Source organism: Medicago truncatula, chromosome 7, assembly GCF_003473485.1.
Source record: "Medicago truncatula cultivar Jemalong A17 chromosome 7, MtrunA17r5.0-ANR, whole genome shotgun sequence".
NCBI lineage: Eukaryota > Viridiplantae > Streptophyta > Magnoliopsida > Fabales > Fabaceae > Medicago > Medicago truncatula.
The window spans coordinates 50,315,630-50,342,809 of NC_053048.1; the positions used below are offsets into that span (position 1 = coordinate 50,315,630).

Consider the following 27,180-nt stretch of genomic DNA (forward strand, 5'->3'; position numbering starts at 1 on the left):
CTCTTCAATTCACTTACCAATTACCAATGCAACTGGAAAACATGCGTGTTTTAATTCCTTCTCTTTGTTATACTCACCAATTACCTTTGCTATTAAACTCTTCTGTTCCTTTCTTAAACTACCACCAACACTGAGAAACGTGAAAATTCAAACAATACTTAACATCTCTTCTCCTCCCTTGCAATGCGTCGTATACCACCAGTGCCGCCGTCGTCGTCGATTCCTTCATCCTCTTCGGAAAGCAGCACCAACAATCCTGTCATTGGCTCCGATTCTCTCTTTATGGGTCATCAGGTAACATTTTCGTGTATACTCACTGCTACTCTGATACTCTTTTCCTTCTCTTCAATTGTTGAATGAATTAGATTAGAAAGAATGGGTTTATTGGTCCAATTTGTGAAAATCCATGTTGCGAGTAAAGTTTTCTTCTTTGTGAAAACTCTTTGAATCACTTTTTCCCCTTTGAATCACTTTTAGATCTTTCTTTTTTTTATTAGTTTGTGAAATCCATGATCAATTGCTGAATTATATAGATTAGAAAGAAAGGGTTATTTGAATCACTTTATTCTTTGTGTATAAATAATGTTGATTGATTTTTTTCATCATTTCTTCTTTGGTATAACTATGTGTCTGCTATAACTTCTTCGTGTTTAAAAGAATGTTGATTGATTTTTTTCATCACTTCTTTGGTATAACTTCTTCTTTGAATCACTTCTTCTCTGAATGTGCTATTATTTTTTTATCAGTTATGTTCTATTTGTTTGGAAATATGTTTGGGTTATTTTTTTTTTCATGTAAAAATGTTGTTTGGTAATGACAGTTGTTGATTTTTTTTTCTTCATATAAGAATGTAAGTTTGAAATCTTGTTTGTCATAGAATTATTTATTGAGTTGTATATGAATATTTTGCAGGCTGTAAACATTCAAACTAACGAGAGTAGAATAGCTGGGAATGTTGAATCCATGAACTCTACTACTGAACTTGAACTACTAGCACCACTGCCACCGAGTATGGAGGGGAAAAATGATGTGAACAAAGGTGAAGATTCCAATGATAAACAAACACAAACTCTTCAACAATTGAAAAAAGAAGATGGGACAGGAACTGGTAGTACTCTTTCCGGTGTCCATTTTGATGTTGAAGCATGTAGGAAAGCGTTAGCTAGGATGATAATTGTTGATGAGTTGCCTTTTAAGTTTCTTGAGGGGGAGGAATTTCGCTATTTTGTGAGTATTGTGCAGCCTAGATTCCCCATTCCTTCTAGGATTTCAGTTGCTAGAGATTGTTGGGATATTTTAACCAAAGAGAAACATAAGTTAAGAAGTATGTTTAGGAGAGGGGATTAGAAAGTGCTGGATGGTTTGTTTCTTACTTTTTGTGGTACTCCTTATGTTATGGTTTGTTAAGGTTATGATGGTACTAACTACTAAGGTTGATCTTTAGTCTTGTGTTAGTTATTTTGTTAGTCTTGCTCATTGAGTGTTTGCCTTTTTTGATCAAAATAATAAGGCCTTTGTTCCTTAATAGTTGCATGGCTATAGAGATCTTATTGAAATATGACACATTCTGCATAAACTGCTACATGCTATAGCCTATTATATGAAAGAATTTGCTATAACTAGTATATGAAAGAAAAAAGAAATACTGCAATTTATGAAATCGTAAAAATTATTTTTAATACAGGCATTTATATCACTTATATACATTTTGGATAACTGAAAATCGATCCAAATTAAACCGCATTAAATTAAATCGGTTCGGTTCGGATTTTATTTTAAGAACCAACCGAACCGAACCGAACCGCACATATTTTATTTTTTTGGATCGGTTCACTTTTTGCTTCATAACCGAGACGAACCGCACCGCGAACACCCCTACCGACAACATCACATCTCTGGTCTCAATCTCAACCGTAAATTCATATTAATTAAGAATAATATTAGTAATTAAAACTAAATTAGGTAAAAAAATTAATTAAGTACTAAATGAAAAGCCATTATCTCATGTAATGTAAGTAGCTTTTGCTTCCATCAGTTTCCCGGGTGCTTCCTCGGTACTTTTTTCTTCCTTAGATTAGAAGAATAAAGAGAAACAAAGGGGTAAACTACATCCCCCCCTCCCCCTCTTTTTTACTTTAAAAGCTGCACTATGTATTGTAATTTAATTTATACGAACTTTGTAAGAGTTTAAAGGACTAATATTGACACTCTCTATTGCTTTTTACACAATCATACAATCAGATTTTAACATTATGTCATTTTATTATATTATTTATCAAAATTTGTCAACAAACTTCTATATGTGGAGATTTAATTGAATGATTCTGTAAAAAATTAAAAGATCAATGGAATCCAAAAACTTAGAATGAGTGATATAACTATGTAAGTTTTTAAAAATTAAGGAGACTATACAACCTAGAAATCCTAACAAATTTCATTTATAAAAAATATACATGTATAATATATACTTCTAAGGAAAGAAACATTGATCATTATTCTTTGATATATAATTATAATTATCATAATTTATAATTTATTTATTTTTTTGACCAAAACACATTTTTTGTAAGGAGACCAAAACACAAATTGTAGAGTTTTCATCTAACCATAATATATCTTAGCTGCTACGTTAGGATATCAATAAAAACAATTTTTAAAAGAACTTAAAACATGTCTTAGTTTTTACCTTTCTTGGTTAAAAAAGTTTAAAATAAGCCTTAGCTCTATGCAATAACAAAAATTCAAAAGCATTTCCAAAAAATAATTCTTTAATGCTAACTAATTCAACATTTCTCCACATTACTGTTATCCAAAAAAGAAAAAAAGACTTCAAAGTCTGATTAATAAAGAGACGCTCTTGCCAATGCAAAAGTCCACCACCATCTTCAAATGGATCATGTACATCTCCATTAATAATATCTTTAAGGATACATGTATATGTGACATATATGCATTAGATGAAACATTTTTTAAAATAAATAAATAATCCCAATACTTTTAGGATACATATACACAAAAATCAACGAAGTATCGTTATCTGATATGTGTTTAATAAAAATACTTTGTCAATTTTAAAGTACTAAGCTTTATAGATGAAGAGTGTTTACTTGTTTTTTTAGATCAAAATCTTCTAAAGTTAACCAAACACTTTAAAATGTAAAATGAGTAAAATCAATGGTTGATTAAAAATAAATATACAATATTATTTGCACATATATAACAAATCATAAAGTTAAACTATTAATTATTTGTTCGTGAGATGTCAACTCAATGACAATAAGAGCCCAGGTCAAAATGATTTTAATTTCTCCTTCTTTAAGTTATTTTGGGACCTCCTTGAAGGAGAAATGGGTGCAATGATTTTAAACTCTTCTTTTATGAGATTTTGGGACCTTCTTTAAGAGATTTGTTTATCTCATGCACCCATATCCTTTCAGTGTGGTATCAATTAACTAGGTGGATGGGTTGGGTGTTAATGTCTTACGTGGATCGGATCCAATAGTTAGAGTGCTTCTTGGGGTTAGGGTCAGAGAAGAGAGTTAGGCTAAGGCTTCTTTTAGTTTGGTATGTTGTTATTTGGATCATCTAGATCAGCCACAAGAGAATGATTTTTGTTGGTGGCTCGCCTCCATGAGCCTTTGGTTAATAGAGTAAAATTCCTAGCTTAGAAGTGGTTCTTGTTGAAGTGCCATGCCAATCTCTGATCTTTTTATAAGTGGGTGTTGGACTCAATAAGGTTTTATGGCGGTGTTCGCCTTGTGATGTCTGGGGTTGGAAGGGGGTTTATGCCTCCCTTCAGACTATCTTATCCTTGTGGTGGTTCTTTTATTTCGGTTTTGGTAGTTTTTTTACAATGGTGGGTTTAGTTTTGTTTTTGCTTTGGTGTATGTTTTGTAGGGTTTGATGTTTGATCTTGATTAGTGTCTTTTTGGGTGTGTTGTTTTGTGTGCCACTCTTGTTGGTATATTCTAATTCTTTTGCTTTTGTATATGTTATTGGGTTAATTATGTTTAAGGTCCTTATAAATAGACGTGTTTTCAACATCAGTCCCAACTTAAATTTTATTAAATTTTTGGTCCCCAACGTTTTTATCTATTAGTGTATTTCATCCCTACCGTTAATTTTTGCTGATTGGGCTAACGGTAATGAATACGTGGACGCCACTTGAATGCCACTTAGACTCATTAGAATAACATGGCATGCCACATGTGAATAATCTTTTATAAAAACTAATATTATTAAATTTTAAAAATTAATATTTATTTGACTTATTAATCAAAAATTAAAAAATGTTGTAAACACTCACTACACCACCATGAATCTTCTTCTCCTCCTTTTCTTCTTGTTCATCATCTCTTCATCCAACACCACCATATCCTTATCCTTCTTTCATCTCCTCACCACCAACACGTCATTAACAACACCAATCAAAAGAAAAAGTAAAAATCAGATCTACAAATTTGGGGATTAATTGAATTTTTGCAAAATTTGTACATAATCAAACACAAGACACCCATCAACCTAAACATCACATGAACCCCATAGACCTCCGTCTGCAAAACCACCACCAACCACCTTTCCCTTGCTTCTCCTTCCTCCGGTTCAGCACAGTACAAACCTATAACTTCTCTCAACAAACATACTAGTATACTACTCAAAACTAAACAAAACAAATATAAAAGGAGAAAAAATTCATGAAACCTAATTCATATCTCAATGAAGAAGATGAAACCCAAATTCTGCCTCAACTCAATGTATTTCAAAAATCCGTTCATGAACGAACTAGAACCCAAATGATTAGATCTAGAGAAAGAGAAGAGGTGACGATGGTGTTTGAGATGGAGAAGAGGTAATAGAGAGAAGGAGATTTAATGAGAGTGTGAATTTTTAAATTTGGAGAGAAGTTGTTGAAACTGGAAACTGAAATTGAAATCTAGAGGAGTGGGAGGAGATAGAAGAAGTTGTGAGTGGTGGTTGAACGTGAGGGAGAAGGGGATTAGTTTTTTTTTTTTTAATTTTATTTGTTTTAATGTTTAATTTAATAATTAAAGTGAAATAAACATAAAAAATTAAGTTGTTTTTTTCCATGTGGCGTCTATGTGGTTTCAACCGTTTGTCCAGTCAACAAACATTTGACGGTAAGGACCAATCTTGATAACGGAAAAAGCGTTGGGATCAAAAATTTAATAAAATTTAAGTAGAGATTAATGTTGAAAACACGCCTATTTATAGGGACCTTAAACATGATTAACCCTATGTTATTTTGCCATAAAAAACACTAAATTACAAGAGTTTGACTTTATAATATGAAGAAATATAGTTTGAATTTTTTCGTATGCGGTTGTAAAATGAAAAATGAATACAACTTTAATCAATAATAATTCATTCTTCTCTATATATTTTTTAAACATTTGAATAATTGATTTTTCTTAATTTACTTGCCACACATTCATCTTACAGTCAGTAGCTATAATCCAGTCTTTAAACTAATTTTTTTGTCTAAACATATTAAGTTAAATCTCACGGCGAGTAGATAATGATAATGAGTCTTTCAACTAATTTGTTTGTCTATAACTTTTAAGTTAAATGTCACGGTGAGTGGCTAATAGTTTTTTTTTTTTTTTTCGACAAGATGAGTGGCTAATAGCTATTAGCGAGTCTTTCAAATAATTTTTTGTAACGTTTAAGTTAAATTTCACGTTGAGTATCTAGTGTTAGTGTTGGATGAGATTAAGACAATACATATCTTCTCTCTTTTTTTTTTTTTTTTTTTTTTTTTTTTATAGCAAAAGTCGGTACATATCTTTGAAATTTATCTTTATGTATTTTAAATTGATATTTTTTTTAAACCAGATATCCTTCGCGCACAACTGTGAAAATTAATCATTCGAACGTTGTGAGACTTAAATTAGTGGCAAACTCTCTAAGAGTTTTAACGCTGCTGCATGCCTAAAAGTGGATTCGAATAAAAAACATTAGTTATGTTAGAAGAGACCTGTGTCATCTCATATAAGCGATCTTGGGTTAAATTGATATTCTTATTTAGAATAAATAAATAAATGTAGATTTTTTTTTAGATAGACGAAATAATAAATAACTCTTTAAACTCAAACACGCAACTTAAGGGGTTGGATTTCAAAACCCAATTAATATAGATATAAATAAAAAATAAACATTTTTAATATTAAATTGAAAAATAAAAATATTAGTAATTTATTGAGATTAGAATATTTTAAAGAAATTTCTCATATTGAAAATAACAAAAATTATCATTTTTGTTATGAAGTGCCCATCAAACACATGACATGATAATTACTTATCTCCCCTCAAAAAAAAAAAATTAATTATCATGTCACCTAACATATTCTATAATAATAATCTAAGTCTATCATGAGGATCAATGGAGGTTTTTTTAGAGAGTAATTCTTGGGTCACAAGTACCACAAATATATTTGATTTAGACACACATACAATGGAAATATGTAAAAAGAGAAAAAAAAATCAATTTTTTATTATTTAAAATATTGGTTAATGTGTATTGTTGTGTGTGTGCCATAATGATTTGGATTTGGGTTTTTGTTTGTGACTATGTAAGAATTTCCTTTTTTAGAGGTCAATTGAGCCATTATTGAGTAATGATTGTTGAAGAACATACAGTAGAAACTCTTTAAATTAATATTCGATAAATTAATAAACTCTCTAAAATAATAAATTTGTCCGGTCCCGACTTGGGCCAGTGTAAAAAATTGAATAATTCGATAAAATAATAAGATAATAATTTTTTGGGAGATCCCTTTATAATTTTCGGTCCCAAGAAAATCATAAATTAATAATTCATAGAAACTGAAAAAAAATATATTACACTTTGTTGAAATATGATTCAATAGTTGTTTGTTTTCCTTTAAAGTTCAAGTCTGTTTGGAGCTCATCTCTAACTTTTCTTAAGTGTGTTTGATATTGTTCCTTGACTAACTTTCAACTGAAATTTTCCCTCAAGCCATCTCTGCAAGTCTTTTTATGTGCTTGCAGGATTATCTCTCTTGTACTCGCACAACTCCTTACGTATTTGATCTGACATAGTTGATTTTGCAACACCTTTTAGATGAGAAGCCATCTCGTGACACTACAAGAAATGTTGCATTTTGCCAGGGGCAGAAGCCCTGGCAAAATGCTAAAAACCCTGGCAAATGGACGTTTGCCAGGAGTTTTGCCAGGAGCAGAATCACCAGCAAATATGCTCATCGCAAATGACTCTGCCACGGCTTTAGCTCCTGGCAAATGCGCTCCTGGCACAGGCCCTGGCTTAACCCCTGGCAAACTGTGTCTGCATGATTGCAGGCTTTTCTGACGCATTCTGGTCAATGCAGGCTTTTGGAGACTGTGTCAGCATCACATGCCAGGGACATTGCGAGGGGTAAACCCCTGGCAAATTGTGTACGAATTTTTAAAAAAAAATTATTTTTTTAATTGTTTATAAAATCAAAATATTAAAATTTAATAATTAAAATAATTTAAAAAACAATTTTTTTTTCGAGTTACATTTTAAAGCCCGATTTGGTAAAATCAATATATTAGTCCTCCGATCTTCATATAGCCGAGCTCACTTGACTGTGTGATTGTATAGTTTCCCTTACTGCAGGAAATCCAAGTCCTCTTTTAATTTCGAAAAGGAAAGCAACATATTTGGAAACACCTTGCATAAAAATGCATATTATAATGACAATGTGTCAAGGGAAAAAGAAAGTGAAAAAAACTGTTATTCATATTACTAAAATTACAAGAGTTGAAAAATAGAAATACCACATGTCTGAGTAGCTCTTCTATGATTTCTTATAATGGACAATGCATTTATATAATGTTTCAAATATCTTCCAGTTGGATGGTTATCATGAGGAATATCCAAGCGCAACATCTTCTTCACTATGTGAGAATTTGAGACTGTTGGTGCTCTTTGCCAATCCACATTGAGCCCCTGATGTAATATTTGACTTAATCTCTTAGAAAATTTGATGGTTAGAGGGTAGAGATAAAAATATAAGTTAAAGAATGAAAAAGTAATGGAAGGGAATATTGGTACATGATAGAAATAACACATGGTATAGCTTCTCTGTTTCAAAATTTATAAAAAAATACAGATCAATGGACCAGATGCTAATTTATCTTTCTTTTACAATGGCTTAACATTAAAAATGTAGCACCTTTTATTCTAAAAGGCGTGTCCGACACTAACACATATGAATGCTTACTACATGCGAGAACGAATGGTTCATTAAATAAAAGCATAGAACAGAAACGCTTACTTCATGCGACAAGCTGTTCCATCCGGTGAAACTTGATGTAGTGTCTAAAGAAGGCATAAGACTAGGCTGGACACTTCCAAAATGCACTCTGTCATAGTCACTAAACCCTTGGTTCTACATCAATCCACTCTTTCTAGAAGCCCTTAAAATCTCTGATGATAAAGTAGTACATTAATAAAAGAACAAACATAAAGTAGGAGAATTTCTAACTAAAAATTGTTAAATATGAATTAAATGTTACTACCTGGAAACAACCTAATATCAATTTAAGTCATCATTTTCAAAATAGCATCAACACTACAATCCATATCAAGAACTTAATAAGAATTTAGTATCGTTCGTCATCAAGAATCATTACTTTCAAAGGCTAATCTATCAACTAGTTGTTTTTAACTTCAATAAATTGATTCCTTAAGCACTAACTCAACTGTTGAAATAGTTTATCTTCTCTAATTCATAGATATGCCCCACTAAATATTATAAAATAGCTCAAATGTCATCAAAGTCTCAAAGTACAAAAATAGGAGACATCATCCATACCCGGTGCTCTTCATACGATTTCATAAGTTGTTGATCATAAAGCAACATCGCGTCGCATTTTGAAATGTGTACACCGCAAGATGACTTCAAGTCCCTGACATCTTTCTTCTCATCATCACTGAAGGAAGTACCATCCTCTATGATCTTTACAGCCTGCATTATTGTTCAGTTTAAGAAAATATACATGATAGAACCGGCAAAATGAACAAGCTAATTTTGTATATTAGTTTAAGCAAAATATACATGATAGTCACCTGTTTAAATCTTTTAGAAGCTCTTTCATACTTCCCAACTTTCCACAGTACAATCCCATCGTCTAGCTTCTTACGAGAAGCTTTTATCTTCTCTTTAGTGTTCATTTCACAGGACTCCTTACCCTAAAGAGAATAATGAACATATGTATATCCTCTAAATATAAAGAATGCAGGCTGCTCAATGAATTCCTTCTCAGCCCATGAAGGTTTGAGGTTATGTAAGAAACTTGAACACAATCAGAGTACACTGATTTGATTCCATTCTTGGACAATGGAATTGAATCAGATCTCAAAGCAGACATTGAAGCATCACTACCTTCAGAATCATACCTACATACTAAATAACAAACATAAATACGATTAACATAAACATATCAAAACAATAGTAGTATCATATATATTTATCAGAAAGTGTTAACGCAGTTATCATGAAATTAATTCATTTCACACATCAGACATAAACAAACGCAGTTATCAGAAAATGGACCAATTAATATATTTTCCATAAACACAGCACATTGGTGAACCTTTACTCATTTGTGAACTTACCAAGATATATCCATTGTGAAACTAGTGATATTGCAGTAAGAGATATAACAATTTACAATTTGGATTCTGATAGAAACATAAACCAAATGTGTTGGGAGTGGAAAAGTTAGGGTTCAACAAAAATTAATCCTCTTTAGTTTTCAAATCTCAAACTCAAAAATTGATGAAAGGAGAACACTCACCCTTGGAGAAGGTGAAGTTAATGGCGGCCATCGGAGCTCCTACACGGTGGTTCTTCCCAACTGATTCTCACCACAAAAATAAAGAGAAAAGAAGGAAAACGTCACAAAAATGAATGAAGCATAAAAGAAGAAGAAGGAAAGAGATGTATGGTGACCGGAAAAGACCTTACTGCGGCGGAGGAAGAAAAAGGGTCAACAGAAAAGTTGCTCCTTTCGTGAAACTAATTGGACCAACGGAAAGCTCTCGTCGAGTGGAAAAAGAAAATGGTTTCATTTTCGTCAATCGGTGAGAATGGCGGCCAAGGAATCGCCGGTAAGCTGGTGGCGGTGGTTGGGTTGTTTGAAGAGAGAATTGGAGGCTGGTATCGTAAGAGAGAGGAAGAAGAGGAATGAGTCAGATTTTTTATTTTTTTAATTGGCTTTCATGATAATAATAATGGGAGGGAGAGAGAGAAAAAGGAGATAAAGGTCATTTGCCAGGGGTTGTGTTTTTTGCCAGGGGTAAACCCCTCTCTAATTGTAAGTGGTTCCTATGTCGTTTTGCCAGGGGTTTCCTTGGCATAGTCCCTGGCAAATTTGTCAGGGGTTGATGCTCCTGGCATAATTTCCTGGCAAAATGCAGAATTTCTTGTAGTGTGAGTGAAATATGGTTTGAATACTTTTAACACATTCATGTAATTTATATATGCCAAACTTGCTTAAGAATACATTGAACATTCCACTTGTTTACATTTACTATACACTTCAAAAGTCAAAAGTCATATTTCCAATGGATATGAATACAATATTTATTAATTTACATTGAGTCCCAAGATTTGGTGCAACGTAATTCTAAGAGATATAGACTAATTTGCCTTTTTGTTTGGTATGTACAGTATAATTACTTAAAAACTCTTTAAATTAATAATTATTAATTTATCGATAAATTAATAACTCTCTAAATTAATAAATTTCTCCGGTCCCGACATTATTAATTTATAGAGTTTCTACTGTATATCCTTTGGATGTTTTTTTTTTTTATTAAAATAAATAAAAGAAAATTAAAATGTACTCTAAACAATGTAATTGTAGTTTTTTCCTTAAAAAAATTATACACGTTTTTCATACCAAAAAATTAAAATTTAACACGTTTCGAAAATATAATTTTCTTATATATCTTTCTCTAAAATTGTTGTTCAAAAATAGTACATGCAACTTTTCAAAGAAAAATCAGTAGAACGGAGCCTATAAATTGCAAGTCCACCTTCATCATCAAGCCCTCATATCAAACACTCAAAACGCGAACGAAAGTTTTCATCAATATAAGATGAACGACTTACTCTCCGGTGATAACAACCACCACCACATCATCCAGATGGCGGAAACCTACACCGCGCCGGTGCAAACCCTAGAAAAATTCTTCCAAGAAGTGGAATCGCTAAAAGAAGAACTAAAAACGTTAGAAAAACTCCACACAAGCCTCAAAAACTCACACGAAAAGAGCAAAACCCTACACAGCGCACAAGCGGTGAAGGAGCTTCGTTCTGCCATGGATTCCGACGTTACTATCTCTCTGAAGAAAGCGAGACTCATTAAGGTTCGGTTGGAGTCGCTTGACCGGTCTAACGAAGCAAGCCGGAGTTTGCCGGACTGTGGACCGGGTTCATCCTCGGATCGAACACGGTTGGCGGTGGTGAGTGGTTTGAGGAAGAATTTGAAAGATTCGATGGAGAGTTTTAATGGACTTAGGGAGCAGATATCGTCGGAGTATAGAGAGACGGTGAAACGGAGATACTTTGCTGTTAATGAAGAGAAGGCAGATGATAAAACCGTTGACCTCCTCATCTCTACTGGTATTCATATTTTGCATATCATGTTTTTCTTCTTCTAATTTATTTTTTTATTTTTTTTTAGGTTCTTCTTCTAAATTTCTATTACCAATTGCAAATTCTGGTAATTAACTTTGGCTCATAAAATAAAATTATAAAAGCATAATATATCGTACTCTCCATCTTCATAATTAATTGAGTTAGAATCTAGGGCTAAGTACTTCAACTAGTGGAGCGTTGAAAGAGTTAGATGATCAAACTTTAAACCCTTGAGAAGGAAATAAAAAAAAAAACCTAATCTTACAACTTATTACTTATATTGGTTTTCAAATAATTTTTAGTTTGAATCCAAATTAACCAAGCTAGCCATATGTTGGATTTCTAGTAGAGGTTGCTAGCTATAACGGTTATGGTGGCATCGCGATCTTGGTATTCTAGAGAATCACGGTAAAATATTCGACCGATGCATGCTCAGCCGCGGTTGTGACACAATAAAATCTGTTATTTTTGCAGCTTTCACAATCACAAACCTTCTTGATGAAACATTTTTGCATTGAAAATTGAAGTTTTTGTTTTTTTAAAGAATAGTAATTTTTTAATAAATAATGCTTAAAAAGGGGACACTCGTTAACAAAAGATCCTTCTTAATATATTATGATTTTTTTTTTTGAGCAATATATTATGAATTTACCTCTATGTAATTTCTCTATTTTTACCTAATGGAAAGTTGTATTAATACTATGATGGTGGATCAGGTGAGAGCGAAACATTTTTACAGAAAGCCATCCAAAAGCAAGGGAGAGCAACAATGATGGAGAAAATACAGGAGATTGAGGAGAGACATGGTGCAGTGAAAGAGATAGAGAGAAATCTAAAAGAGCTGCATCAAGTGTTTCTGGACATGGCAGTTTTGGTCCAATCCCAAGGTGAAGAGTTGAATGACATTGAGAGCCAAATGATGCGAGCAAATTCGTATGTTAGAGGAGGAGTACAACAATTACATGTTGCTAGGAAAAATCAAAAGAATACCCGTGAATGGACATGTTTTGCCATTTTACTACTCCTAATTATTGCTTTGGTTATAATCCTCCCTATTGTTTTAAAAAATAATTAGTTGAGATTAATTAATTAATTCTCAAATGGTGGCTACTGGCTACTGTGAAGGTTGATTGATTATGAATAAAAATATTAATCAAAACTTGGTAGTCAAGTCAAGCATCACTTGTACTAGCATGAGAAAATGCATCTTTATACAGTAGTACATTATTATTTTATTTTAGTTGTGGATGTGTTTTTTGTTTGTTTGATGTACATTTATTTGAAGACTTATCAACAAAAGAAAATTTGTTCAAAGATTTTAGATTCTTCGTTTCTAGAATTAGCTGACGGCGCATGAATTAGGCATATATATCAAGCACGATTTATGCTCTCTAAAGATTTTTTTTTACTGGATTTGGATTTTTACAATAAAGCATGGTTGGTGGTGGGGATGGGCTTCTATGTATTTCGAGATAAAGAATGATGTGATAAATGAAATATGATAGGAAGAAAAAAATAAGAGATAAAAATAGGAAAATGTTACATGAACACCATTTATTCATACACCTCATTGTACATCCTATGCTTTAGGGATATTTTGATAAATTCATCTCACAATCACACTTACTCTTCTATTTGTGTGGGGTCTAGATTGCCACATGTCAGAATTTTGTGTGGGTGTAAGGGGTGTATTGCCACACAAGGGTGTACATGTATCACCACTCATAAAAATAAGTGTTGAATGAATGTAAGGAAATATAAAATGTAAATAAATCCAAAACTTTTCAAACAATGCTGTAGTTTACAAACTGTAATTGAGTTCTGAAATAAACTTTCATAGCACAATTACTTATAGTCTATAAAATAAGTTTCAAAATGTTCTAAATACCTACCAAAATTGTCCGAGTTGCTTGCTCAGTCATAAGAGTTTATATCTAATCACTTCCACTTATCACTTTGTCAATGATGTTTACAATATTGTCAATGTCATATTCGACGTTCTGAAATATATATATATATATATATTTTGGTTAAGTATTCAGTGGCTAGAATTCATGTGATTTAATCTTATATAATATATAATAATACTTGTAAGGCGTGTGAGTAGTATTTTTCATGGTGTTGGTAGCAATACTTAATTTGTTGGGGTGTTGGTATTGAATTGCGTGGGTGCATATAGTAATACCGAATGTTCAGCTCGCGCATTCTTCACTGTATTCTATTCTATCGATCCTTTTCTTCTGCAGTGAGAGGTGAAGCAACGAAGCAGACATGGCAGCTATTCGGATGATAGGTAGGTAACTATAACAGTCTTTGGATTTGATTCACTTGTAAGCAAGCTGCTTCAATCTCTATAGTAGCTGCTAATTGATAACTCTTTCTCTGAACAAATGCAGATATTGCTGTTAACTTCACAGGTCAGTCACGCATTTTATCGAACACTTTGTTTGCAGCTTCGATTAATAATAATCATCATCATATTAATTCAAAATCATTGCAGATGGAATGTTTAAAGGAATCTACAATGGCAAACAATGTCATGTTGCTGATATTCCAACCGTTTTGAACAGAGCTTGGGCTGCTGGTGTTCACCGAATCATCGTAACTGGTGGATCCCTTCAGGAATCAAGGGAAGCTCTTGCCATTGCTGAAACTGATGGTATGTCATTTTATCACTTATGAAATCAGCTTATATGATAACAATTTGACTTTATTTTATCATTTGTTATAGAAATAGCTTATTCTATTATATGATAAATGCTTACGCTATAGGCATTTAATTAAGTTGTTTATGGAAATATGGCCTTATTTTGATGATAATTTATTGATTGATCATAGGAAGACTTTTCTGTACTGTTGGTGTGCATCCAACACGTTGCAAGGTTGATTTTCTTTACTCTTTTGGTATTTTTACCTGCAGTGGTTTGATGGGAAGTGTTTGTAAATGTGACTTGGTGTTTTAATTTAGGAATTTGAGGAGAGTGGAGATCCTGAAAAGCATTTTCAGGATCTTTTGTCATTGGCTAAAGAGGGAATTCAGAAAGGAAAGGTATGCTTAAAATTTTAGCAAGTAACACAATTAGTAAACATATTTTACTTGTAACTAGATGTGCTTGAGCAGGCCAGATCCACATAGTTCTGGATCTTGAATTCTTATTGATTTGTTCAGTTCTATACATGTCACAATGTATGTTGTTATTCATGTAGTTGCTGAACTTTTGCTCTAGTTCTAAAACTACTGTCCAAATAACTTTCTGCTCTTTTTTATTTTTTATATGCAAGGTGGTTGCAGTTGGAGAGTGTGGATTAGACTATGACCGGCTTCATTTTTGCCCCGCCGAGATTCAAAAGAGGTACGTACTGTTTACCTGTTGCTACGCATGTTACTTTTGTAATCCCCCATTTAAAAAATATTAAACTATTAGAATTATTAATGAAATTTTGTTGTTGTTTGTGAATGCTAGGTATTTCGAGAAGCAATTTGAATTGGCATACATCACAAAATTGCCTATGTTTTTGCACATGCGAGCAGCAGCTGCTGATTTCTGTGAAATAGTTGAGAAAAATAAGGACAGGTATGATTGCTTGATCTCACCATTTTGAAATCTTAAATATTCAAACAATGGTGCTTTGATGTGCCTCTTGTTTAGCCTATCATTTTATTCATTTTGAGAAATGAACTTGGTCGTAAGAGTTGAAAAGTATTGTTCCAAACCTTACCTATGTTGTTTACTCTTTCAAGTTTGGGAGTTGAGGGAAAAATGATATGAAGTGTCCAATATCCATCAAAACAAGTAGCATTGATGTCATCTATATCTCATTTCTCATCATGCCTGATATACACGCTTCATAAATATTAACATAAGAATGCATTTGTTTTCTTGCTTGTAATTGATGGCATAATCACTTTGGGATGTGAAATGGACTTATTGTTTCTACTTTTATGACAGGTTCTCTGGTGGTGTCACCCATTCATTTACCGGTAGTATGGATGATTGCATTAAGCTTCTCTCATTTGATAAAATGTACATTGGTAAATCCAACTTTTCAAGCATTACCATATTTGCTAACCTATTTTAAGACACCCTGGTATGTCTAATTTTAGATTTAGCCTTTCCAAAAATATAACCAGAAGTAAACTTTTATCATGCTAATTGCAAGCTCCTAGAGATTAGAAGATGAACTTACTTTAGGAAAGATTTGTGTTCATAGTTAATTTTGTGTTTTGATATCAAAAGAAAGACAAAGATAGACGTGTGAATGGTGTGTGATTCTGATGTTTGAATACTAACACTCCAGTTAAATTCCATAAATGATACACATTTCTGATACACTGACAGGCATAAATGGGTGCTCTATGAAGACAGCTGAGAACCTTGATGTTGTCAAGGGTATTCCTGTTGAAAGAATGATGATTGAGACAGACTCACCCTACTGCGAAATCAAGAATACTCATGCCGGAATAGGTTTTGTTAAATCTACATGGCCTTCTAAGAAGAAAGAAAAGTATGATCAAGAGTGTATTGTCAAAGGCCGCAATGAGCCTTGTTCAGTTAGGTAAATGGCATGGTTTTGCTTATCAATGTGGTTATATTGCTTCAAGAAATACCTTCTTATTCATATTACTGTAGTTAAGAGTATTCAAGTTTGCACAAATTTAACCCTGGATATGATTGTTAATCTTTTGCCTTCATATTTTAAAAGACTATCCTAGAAATATGTCTGATTGACTGTAATGTTCCAGGCAAGTTCTTGAGGTGGTTGCTGGCTGTAAAGGCATCAATGACGTGGGTAACCTCAGTAGAACATTGTACCACAATACTTGCAGGTAACATAGCTTGTCTCTGGACTTGTCCGTTACCGATGTAAGTGATCACTTGCAGAATCATTGATCCTATGTGTTTGTTGGGAAAAGAAGAAAAAATTTAATTCTGATTATAAAAAGATAAATAGGAACACCTACTGGCGGGTGTCAATCCCATCTTGACCTATGCCAAATTTAGGCTGGACCAAATTTGAATCTGACTATTGGGTTGGCCTGATGTTTTATCAGTTTTTCAACGAAAAATGAACTTAAATGGAATGAATTGCCTAGTTATTAGATGCTAAGAGTTTTAATTGGTGGACTGCATCTTGGACTAGTACTAAACTACTAGTATATATAATGAAATGAACTGAATGACATGCTGCTTCTTTAATATGCTAATGTTTGATTGGCATAAAGATAGACTCTTTTGGTATACTATTCTGAAGCTCCAAGGAAAATATTGCTTTGCAGGATGTTTTTCCCGCATGACTTGGATTCTGCAGCTGATGCTCTTTTAGCTGGCGACAATTCTTCATAAACAGATTACAGATATGTTGATGACTTTGCTCTTCTCTTTGCTTTTATTCAAAGCTGTTCAGCTGCTCCATCCCCAATTCTTGAGAGAGATTACGCAGTATCCTTTGAAGTGAAACTGAAAATGCTTGTACTGCTCCTTTGCGAGAAAGGGATATATCTAGAAGTGTTTATTAGCAGTCTGACGAGTATGTGAGTGTCAGATTGTTGTATTCTATTTTAACGAACATATGATATGGAAAACTATTATGATACTTGTACCAAAAACAAAACTATTATGATAAAGGTTCCAATGGGCAGTTATATTTTTGCTTATAACAAAGGATGGATTGGAAAATTATGCCTGTTTTTTTTTATTTTTTTATTCTAATGAGTTGGAATCTCTCCATTTGTTGAGTTCAATTTTAATGTCTGTGTCCTGCCTCTGATCATAATTTTTTCTTTCTGAAAATGGTACTCAATTAACGCAGTGTTATAGAAGCCATTTGTTGATTGATAATGAGCAGTGATGGGCACTGATATAATACGGTGATTTGATTTCAGCATCGTTCTCTTGCTATTTTTTAAGTTATTTGGTTAACTTGGACAAATGCTTAATTGCACGGCATGATTTTCAAATTTATTTTAATTAATATTTGATTTAAACAAAGTGAACCCTCATACTCATACTCTGTCGTGGTACATTATGTCGTGTACTGTAGCATTGCTCTTATAAAAAAGCGGGCAATGTCAGAATATTAAGCAAGCTATTCACGATTAAAGAAAAAACTTGTTAAGCTACTTCAACATTTTATGAAATGGAACTATGGAAGTAAATCGTGTTGTCCATGTAGATTTGTGGTACCTATTAATGTTCCCATGTTACGAGTCTTTACATTTGGGAGTCTCACCTAATATGTGAGACTTATTCCCTCTCTTAATAGACCATACTTTTAGGAAGAACTCCCTTTGCATCTATTTAAACACTATTTTATACCCTCAAGAGAAGGTTATCATTTCAATATACGATCACTTTGAATAAATTATTATCCCATCATACTCTGGAAGCTTGCTCTTCACAATTACAAATCATATAATTGACATCAACCCCTTATCACAACTGCCAGAAAGCCTAGTTAGTGTATAGGAGGAAAAGGCTAAATGACGTGTATTTTGTGGGCAAAACTTTGATCAATCATACTTCACGTGCTGGCACTAGACACCAATTCCGAGCTTTCAATGTTGTTTTTTGTATTTTCTTCAATTACTGGAGGAGATGGAGATGTCCTCGCTGCAGCCAAATTCAATCGCAATGGCCTGCCTTGAACCTCCTGAAAACATTGCATCACATTTGCAAGGAACGAGGTAACATAGTTATATCGAGATATCATAAAGACCAACTTGAAATTGCAAAAATTTGCCAAAACTGTTCTTACCACACCGTTCATGGCGTTCAAAGCAGCCTCTAAATGCTCAGCAGTTTCAAAAGTGACAAATCCAAAACCCCGAGATCTTCCATTGTCCCTCTCATAGATGATCTTAGCACCCAATAAGCCCGGCTGTTCATCAAAGGCATCTCTAAGATCCTGAGAGTTCATTCCCCAACCAAGGTTTCCAGCATAGATCTTGTGAGGGCTGTCTACAAAGCCTCTGTAGCTGTTCCTTACTTTTTGCCCCATTACTAACCTTTCACCTCCTTTTGGCACTTCTGGAAAGTTTACCTTAGCACTCCTACCACCAACTTGCTGTATATCATTGCAAAAAATAACATTAGCATTGAACTTTGCATACAAACAACTTACTGTAAATTATTACAAAAAATAACATTAACACCGAACTTTGCATAAAACCAACTATAAAAGATCCTGATAAATTGATTATTTAGATTAGAAAGCTCAGTTATGATCAAAGCTTTGATTAGAGTATAGCTTCTAGATCAGAGGACTGGGGCTTTAAATAAAGGTCTGCAGCCGCGATATGGCGGCTGCGACAGAACAGTTTTTTAGGTTGCCAAAACTGCAAAACGATTCTGATTTGAGGCCACATGGGCCGCATTTGGCTGCAATTCTCTGTCATATTGTCATATAAAGGATTGTGACGCGAACATAACCATTACTGCGACAACTATTAAAAGAAAGAGATATATTTGCTGGATGAATACTTTACCATCCAAAATGATGAAAGACACAACAAACTAAAATTGGAATCTCAACTACTTATATAACCAACATTGTTTTGACAAGTCACAATAGTAAATACTTGTGTTCTATACATATTAAGAACAAACAGTAGAAAAATAAAAGACCACCCTCCTATGCAACCTGAATCAAATGAAACTAAGACTTACAGAGCCATCAAACATTCGAATTGCTTCTTTAGCTTCTTCAGCACTTTTCATCGTAACAAATGCAAATCCTCTGCTTCTGTCGGTAAGTCGATCATAGACAATCTAAAAAATTCAATCAAACAAAACACACATAAACATTCGATCATAGACCATATCTTTTTTGAATTTCCCAATCAAACACTAAAATGGAAATATTAAAAAAAAAAAAAATAAAAAAGCAAAATAAAATAAAATAAAAACCTCAACAGACACAACTGTGCCAGCTTCTGCAAATATATCAGCCAATTGTGAAGAAGTCATTGAAAACGGCAAATTTCCAACATAGAGTCTTCCAGCATCGTCTGAGGTTGTTACTTTCTGTTCTTCATCTTGCTTTGGTTTATCAGAGGTTTCTGGTTCTGGTTCTTGTTGTTGGGAAATAATGGTGTCTTGAGATGTTTCAAATTCATCTGTGGCAACAAATGGAGGGTGAAGAGATTGAAGTGGGAGAGATGAAAGAATAAAACTTTGAGACTTGAGGGTGAGATTGAAGGGTTTATGGGAAATGGGTGTTTGAGGGAAGTTGGTGGTGGTGAGAGAAATGGAAGAGTGTGTGAATGAGAGGTTGTTGATTCTATTGAAGATTGAAGATGAAACATAAGCTGTTGAAGTAGCCATTGTATTTTTTGAGTGTTCAAGAATTGAGTAGTGAAATGTGGCATCAATTGTTTGATAGGTGACAAAGATAAGGTTTGCTTGTAATTTGCAAGTCCATTTCTTCCTCTTCCTTCCATCCTTTAACGGTTTTGCGGTAAAACGAAATTTATTTTATACCAAGCAAAAACTTATTTACCCATTTTTATACTCCAAAATCTCAAAAAAAATAAGAATTTTATTTTAAAATATTTTTATGACATGTTTTGAGTTCTTATAACGATGTTTTTTTTATTGGTAGCATGATTTAAAATATATAATGATTTAGGTAAAAACTTTTAATTAAGAATCCATATGAACTTAACTCAGTTGGTAGGGATATTATATATTAAATGCAGGGGCTAAGTTTCGAACGCCTGACACCCACTTCTTCACATTAAAATGTGTGAGCTCTAGCCACTAGACTACTTGACAAAAAAAAATTAACAAAGAATGATCAGTGTCGCTTTCCTAACTGTATTTTTAGGTGAGTATACAATTGTTATTACATTTTATTAATGTATTTTTAGGTGTGTATTATCTTGAATTACAATTTTTTTTTTTTTTTTGCATCTGTATGGTATCGTAATTGTATAATGCAAAATAATTTATTCAATGGTTTGAAAGTTCTTAGAAAGTATATCAAGTTCTCATTGCTCTAGCTTAACGAAGATGCTACTAAAATTATAATAAAATGTCCACTTCAGATAAACATATCTAAGTAGAATCTATGTTCCACTTCTGTAGAATCTCTCTTTTTGTTTGACTAATGTAGAATCTCTTTTATTAAAAAACAGTGATTTGGATATTATGTGATGTGATATACCATTACCAAATGAACCTAACAACTAGAGCCCCATAAGTATTTCTTGTATAGAATATATTGCTTGTCAATTGTCATTAAAGAACCGTGTTTTATAAAACTTGCTCATAATCCATATTAAACTTCATGCTAATGGGAAGAAGTTTTGTTGGTAGTTTGTTACCATGAGCATCTGGCTTCCATGAATAACCCCTTCTCAAAAGGGCCATGAACAACCCCAAACTAGTTTTTATTTTTATAGCTTACATTTTTCAACCAATAACATAGTGCCAATCAAAACGGTTACAACTATTTGCTGTACTTGCCAATTTCCAAATGCAAAAGACAATAAAATTTTGACATTGCCAAAGAAGAGAAATAGTGAAAATACAAACCAGTGCTTTTATTTTTCCAACAAAGATCTACAGATCATAGTTATATGATACATTGCTCCCCAAAGTCAGAAATACATAAATAAAACACCACATTAGACATTACTAAAACCACACATAACTAGAATTAGAAATTAGTGCCTTATTCACACCGAAAAAGACACTTAATAGCCTTCTGTAACAGGATAATCATACCAAGTTTTATAACTAGAATCATAATTTTAGTGCCTTCTTTTCACATCGAAAAAGACACATAGTAGCCTTCTGTATTAGGATAATCGTACCAAGTCTATCCCGTGTAAAAACACAAAGACAGTTTACTTAAGGTACGTTGAGCCAAGGATGATTTGCCAAAGTAATGAGCCAGGATGAGTTGCCAAAGTAATGAGCCAAGGATGGATTGCCTAAGACCAAACGTCAGGACGAGCCTATAGTCATCTGGTCTTATCAAGGACAGGGTTTGGTACAATATCACACCAAACCCACTTGATTCTTTACAAAATCAAGCTTTAAGGTTACAGCAGTTGCCAGCTGCAACCCATTTGGTCGGCATGATAACACCACGCCCACCATCGATCATGTCTGCCATAGAGAGGACAGAAGATCCAAGGTGATCGACGGTAAAGCTGTCATGATTTCCCCTCGAATACAAACTAGTCACCTCTGATCCAGAAATATTTGGACTGCTTCCATTAGTTTCCTTTGAAGAGTTTAAAGTTCCAACATCAGATTCAAGGAGTTCAGAACTCTGAGAACCACTGAACTGCAATTGTTGACCGCCGAATTTATGCACTTTACTTCCAGTTTTACCATCTCCATTGGCAGATTTCTTTGTGTTTAAGAAACGACCACCACATCCTCTCGGTCGCCGCATTGCATGGAGATGGCGTGACTCGTGCATGTAGGGCTGTAAGACAAACAAAACTCAGATAGCTTAAAAAAAGCAAAAAAGATGCAAAACTATTGCACTAGTAAAAGTTTATACTTAGCAAAGAAAGTGATTTTTGAGTCATCAAAGGAAAGTGCATGTTGAAGTTTGTTATTAACATTCTTGGTTGACTTCTTAATCAAAGAACAAAGTATAAGATCATTGAAGCTTGGATCTTTCAATACAGAATGTCTAAGAATTTTGTAATTTATTAAATAAAGTTCAACTTACAATAAACGTTGTTTCATGATTCCTCATATTATTTCTGCTTGAAAAAAATAAAAGGATAACAGTGCATTGTAGCAGCATATAGCTAACAGAAAAAGTGTTCACTCAACTTTATTCCTTTCAAATATCTTCATAAGTAAGGTCTCAAGTTTGAGTTTTGTAAATGAAAAAAAAAAAAAAAAAATAGCACAAGAAAACCTTGTTTCTTGAGTAAATGCATCCTATTGGACTAAGAATAATCAAAGTCAAAATAGATTCCAGAAACAAGACAAAAAGAAAAACTTCAATGAAGACAGAATCTGGGACTATCATGCATGGAATCATACCTTGTTACGTTTAATCAATTTGTGACCAAGTACAGCTTTGGCGCGGGACTGCCGGCGTCTAATGATTCCATTGTATTGCTTAGCATTCACATAAATCGGTCCATCATCAGATGTCATGTTAAGGGGCAGCATAATACGTCCCTACATTGTTACATAAAAACATACATGAATTAGTAAGCAGTGAAAAGATTTATAGCAGGCCATCAATTGATATGCAAAAGCATGTTGAGAGCATAACATAGTTTTATAAGAAGCTTGTGAAGTAAAATACACACTTGAATTTGAGGTCCATAGGTTGAGATGAGTCCATAAAATTGATCTGCATAAGGATACTTTGTACAGATCTACAATTGGAAACATACCAATCATAAGTGAAACATGTCTACAAACTAAATACTAAATCATCAAAGTACTTAGATCAAATACATGTACTTTTTTGCTTATTTAAAAAACTGCAGAAGTTATTTTGTAGAGAAGTCTAACCATAGGTTGACCAAATCCCAGCTCAAAGCGATTCGGGGTATCAGGGACTGCCGACTGCAATGATATGGCTGTATGAGGCTTTTGTGCATCACCTGACATCTTAAAATCATCTGAAGAGGAAACATTTGAAAGTTGGTATGTGAAGTACAAAAAAAACTGTCAATTCTAATAATTGAACAAAAGAGACATTTTCTCTTATTATGACTTGGTCCTTATAATTTCACTCAATTCAGTTTAGTCCCTATAGTTTAAAACCATTTGAAAGAGTTCCTATAGTTTCCAAACAATAAAAAATGGTCCCTATATATTGGACTTGCTTTGTTTCCTTATTAGGGTAATTTCAGGAACTGAATGAGGACCATTTTGCATTATTGGAGTGAAATTATAGGAATCTAATAGGACCATTTTTGCATTGTTAGAAAATAATAAAATACTTTTTAAGGGTTTGGAACTGTAGGGACTAAAAGTGAACATGGAGTGAAGTTATAGCAACATAATGAGTAATTAAACATTTTTATCTAGTTAGATAGGGTGCAAAGTATCCTCTTCAATAATCTCAACGAAGACATTTTTAGCTTTTTTTCTCCAATATAAGTCAGTTGGGAGGGACAACATAACCAGAATGCAAAGATTTTTTATTTTTTTTATTATCACCAACTACCTCAAAAAATGTATGGCAAAAAGGTGCAAAGCAACCAATTTGTGATGTGTGTGTGTTATAGACTTAGGTCCTGTTTGGATAAACACTTATTGCATAAACACTAATCATATCGGTGCTTATGTATTAGCTATTTCTATAACCAAAGATAAAATTAAGTTAAACTGTTTTTGTAAGTAATCATTTATAACCTATGGACAAGTCATTAGCTGTTTCCGTAAGCTATAACAAATAAAATAAGTCAATTCAAACAGACCCTAATAGTCAAAACTTTACCAATAGTCGATATCAATTACTATTTTGGTGTAAATACAAGTGACCAAATAATACAACTCAAATATTCAATTACTTCCATTTTTTTTCTTCAAATTATTGCCAGTGTTCGTGTCGATGTTGTGTCAAGTGTTTGTACTTAATAGGAGATACATCTACAATCAAATTACATACCTGGAAAGATGGTAAAGTGATTGGTATGCCCTTTTCCAAACACATGTTCAGTTCCTCTAGCAGATTGCTTACTTGAAGCAAGTTGGTCAACAACAGACATAGGTGGCTCCAATGAAAAGGATTTGATTTGGCCACCAGACTCACCATAAAGGGATTGAGATCCAAAACCACTCCACCATGGTGCAGCAGCTGAATTATTAGTACCAGATGATAATTGCCCCACAAAATTGTGTGCAATTCCTTCATGTTCTTTCAGATAAACAGTTTGCATAGCCATAACTCCAAAATTAATCTTTCTAGTATCAAATAAACAACTTTCTGCAATCAAAGATTGAAAAAATAATTACCATGACAATATTCATTTAAAAAAATTTAAGGAAGAATTAGCATAAATAGTACTATGTTTTACCTCAGATTTCTATTAAGTCTTCAGCATAAAGGTCTTGAAGCAGAAGCTGGATTGAAAAACATACCAAAAAAAAAAAAAAAAGAAATTAAATTTCAACAAATTATCAATAATCAATAATATTAATAGTACTAATACTAATAATAATAAGTTTAAGATAAGTAGAAGGAGACAAAAATAAGGTGGGAATTACAATCAATGAAAGATACAACTCAACAACAATTCCAACAGAAAAGTACAACAGAAACAACCATAAGTACAAAAAAAAACATGACCCAGATACATAAGCCAAAAAATCAAGCTATAGAAACAAGAAAAAAACCATCTTTATTTTTTCAAAAAAATTATATAAATCTTCCCTCCCAAAAAAACATAAATTTCCAAATAACATAAAAATCAAATTTTTACAAGACCCTTTAACTTGAAGAAGAAGAAGAAACAAAGAGAAAGGAAACCAACATGTTAGATTGAGTTGTAGAAGCAGAAATGGTTAAACCCCATTAGATTGGAGCCATGTCGGTATAATATGAAGCAAAGTACACACAAAGAGGAGAGAGAGAAAGTGGAAGTGAAAAAAGAAGAAGAAGAGAGAGAAAGATGAGTGAGTACAAACAAATATTAATGGAAAAAAAATGATTCACCAATGAGATTTAGTTTTCATGCATATATCAAAAGAGGACCTTCCACCTTCATTTAGTATTATTTGTCTTGTTAATATTTTTTTAATCTTTTTAAATGGATTATAGAATCACTCCTCTTTCTCTCCATCACATTAATCTAAAATGTAGTAGTTCAAAATAGTCCAAAAATTTGCACTAATTATTTTTTTACATATCTTTTGCACCTTTTTTTTTTAACATTGTTAAACTAAAATAGAATGAGGAAAGAAAATATTGGAGATGGTGCCAAACTATACGACATTAATTTTTTAAAACAACCACTCATCTATTTGTGGAAGTGCACCTTAAATGTTTTCTAGTTTTATATTCTCACTAATGCAAGTGGAACATGTTCTTCTTGATAAGTTTTAGATATTTGAGGCGTGGTCCTAACTAAGTTTGCAAAGTTACATGCTTAGCTAGCTCTAATTATATATGCATATAGAGTTTGGCTTATGAAAGCAATAAAAATGAATCTTCTTATATTATTATCCTATAGTATTATATTATTCTCTTTATAAAACATTTATAACTTTGATAAACATTTATAACTTTACGTCAAAAAAGAATTATAACTTTGATAGAGATTTACTTTTTGAGTATCTATGGATAAAATTATGAATAAGATTTCTGCATAGTGAAATCATAGAAAATTTAATATAGAATGATATCTATGGAGGTGTGTACATCAAAGAATATATTGTAGATAATAATTAACTACCCATTAGTATTAGGGTGAACATGCATCTTAATAGTTGATTCATCATGAACCACCAATAAATATCTTTACATACTGTTGGTGAAAAAATTTGTGCTCAATATCCATTTGTAGGGGTTCCTCTCAAAAAAAAAAAAATCCATTTGTAGGGGTTCCTCTTAATAGTTGATTAGTCTGTAACACCGTTTTAACGTAGATGTGTCTTTTGCAAGGACGTAGACCTTTTTTCTTTTCTTGTCCTTTCTCTCTCTTTTTCTTTTTTCTTTTTCTCATGTAACAAATAAAATATATTAATATCCCATCAAGTTAGCGTCTCAATTCCTTTAAAATTACAAAGAATAGGTCACAAACTATTTTGATGGATTAAAAATAGTTTATAAATTATTTATTATACATTATAATTCAATAAATAGGAAAGAATACGATAGTTTATGAACCAAATGGATGATTTATTAAGAAAAAAATGTTTGAATAACATTTTAGGTTGTATGAAGGTTTGTATCAAAATTCTCAAATTAGTTGTACTGCCCTTGGTTATACTTTTTTGGAGGAGAAAGTATTAATTCATAAGATTGTGGAAAAGTTTGGCCTTTCAAAAGTTGTCACTTTCTCTTGAAAGTTATTTTTAGATAAAATTCTTACCAAAGCAAATCCATTTTGTTGGAAGCAAATCCATTTCTAGACGTATTTTAGTTCTTTAATATGGAATCAATACATGTGTTTTGTTCTCTATTTACGCACATTTGTATGTATACAAATGTAGAAGCATGTCTCTTGGTGCTCCCGTTTGAAACTACACCAAAGAATAAAAATCATACACATGCAAGTCTAATGCCTTCACGCTTCAACTTTGGGTTATTTTACAAAGCCGGCCATATATTTATTTTTAGATGCTAGAATTATAGAATATAAGTATATAGTAAGAACAATAAGTGATTTATACTATACTTTGAATAAGCTCTAGGAGCCGTTTGAATTTTGATGATGTGTAGATTATGTTCCCTTCACCTTAGACCATTGATTTAGTTTTCATATAGCCGGCTAAATTGTTTTTAATTATGTGACCAAAATTGTTTGCCTAATTAAGGTACTCTAAGTAACTTTTATTATTTATATCATTCC

General features: G+C 32.8%; 5 protein-coding genes and 1 long non-coding RNA gene across 9 annotated transcripts; 3 read left to right on the forward strand and 3 right to left on the reverse strand.

Moving 5' to 3' along the window:
- LOC120577132 (uncharacterized) lies at positions 1–1,522 on the forward strand. The gene is made up of 2 exons (XM_039828166.1): positions 1–294; positions 913–1,522. Exons 1-2 carry the CDS (start codon positions 184–186, stop codon positions 1,345–1,347), a joined length of 546 nt encoding a protein of 181 aa, XP_039684100.1. The 5' UTR covers positions 1–183; the 3' UTR covers positions 1,348–1,522.
- Positions 1,523–7,727: 6,205 nt separating this feature from the next.
- On the reverse strand, positions 7,728–10,288 carry LOC112416241 (uncharacterized). Of its 2 annotated transcripts, none has more exons than XR_005642897.1 (6): positions 9,991–10,288; positions 9,826–9,885; positions 9,095–9,424; positions 8,841–8,993; positions 8,301–8,452; positions 7,728–7,972 (listed from the first exon to the last, which is right to left on the reverse strand). It is a non-coding gene; the product is annotated as an uncharacterized lncRNA (long non-coding RNA). The 2 variants fall into 2 exon arrangements; XR_005642896.1 differs by having other exon boundaries at positions 9,095–9,431.
- Positions 10,289–10,985: 697 nt separating this feature from the next.
- Positions 10,986–12,933, forward strand: LOC25499496 (syntaxin-121). The gene is made up of 2 exons (XM_013594772.3): positions 10,986–11,657; positions 12,389–12,933. The coding sequence occupies exons 1-2, from the start codon at positions 11,132–11,134 to the stop codon at positions 12,745–12,747; spliced, it is 885 nt and encodes a 294-aa protein (XP_013450226.1). The 5' UTR covers positions 10,986–11,131; the 3' UTR covers positions 12,748–12,933.
- An 820-nt stretch (positions 12,934–13,753) lies between these two features.
- LOC25499497 (putative deoxyribonuclease TATDN1) lies at positions 13,754–17,350 on the forward strand. Its single transcript, XM_013594773.3, has 11 exons — positions 13,754–13,965; positions 14,069–14,089; positions 14,173–14,331; positions 14,511–14,554; positions 14,641–14,721; positions 14,955–15,025; positions 15,137–15,247; positions 15,623–15,705; positions 16,013–16,229; positions 16,417–16,500; positions 16,951–17,350. Exons 1-11 carry the CDS (start codon positions 13,944–13,946, stop codon positions 17,015–17,017), a joined length of 960 nt encoding a protein of 319 aa, XP_013450227.1. The 5' UTR covers positions 13,754–13,943; the 3' UTR covers positions 17,018–17,350.
- A 467-nt stretch (positions 17,351–17,817) lies between these two features.
- On the reverse strand, positions 17,818–20,082 carry LOC25499498 (33 kDa ribonucleoprotein, chloroplastic). Its single transcript, XM_013594774.3, has 4 exons — positions 19,580–20,082; positions 19,340–19,441; positions 18,429–18,737; positions 17,818–18,323 (listed from the first exon to the last, which is right to left on the reverse strand). Exons 1-4 carry the CDS (start codon positions 19,994–19,996, stop codon positions 18,195–18,197), a joined length of 957 nt encoding a protein of 318 aa, XP_013450228.1. The 5' UTR covers positions 19,997–20,082; the 3' UTR covers positions 17,818–18,194.
- Positions 20,083–21,192: 1,110 nt separating this feature from the next.
- On the reverse strand, positions 21,193–25,744 carry LOC25499499 (nuclear transcription factor Y subunit A-10). Of its 3 annotated transcripts, none has more exons than XM_039828283.1 (7): positions 25,141–25,327; positions 24,685–24,730; positions 24,276–24,554; positions 23,171–23,280; positions 22,963–23,031; positions 22,688–22,828; positions 21,193–22,112 (listed from the first exon to the last, which is right to left on the reverse strand). In XM_039828283.1, exons 3-7 carry the CDS (start codon positions 24,550–24,552, stop codon positions 21,708–21,710), a joined length of 1,002 nt encoding a protein of 333 aa, XP_039684217.1. In that variant the 5' UTR covers positions 24,553–24,554; positions 24,685–24,730; positions 25,141–25,327; the 3' UTR covers positions 21,193–21,707. The 3 variants fall into 3 exon arrangements, with proteins under 3 accessions (XP_039684217.1, XP_024626977.1, XP_013450229.1); XM_024771209.2 differs by lacking the exon at positions 25,141–25,327 and adding an exon at positions 25,645–25,744 and having other exon boundaries at positions 21,548–22,112; positions 24,276–24,593; XM_013594775.3 differs by having other exon boundaries at positions 21,548–22,112; positions 24,276–24,593; positions 25,141–25,367.
- Positions 25,745–27,180: the final 1,436 nt, after the last annotated feature.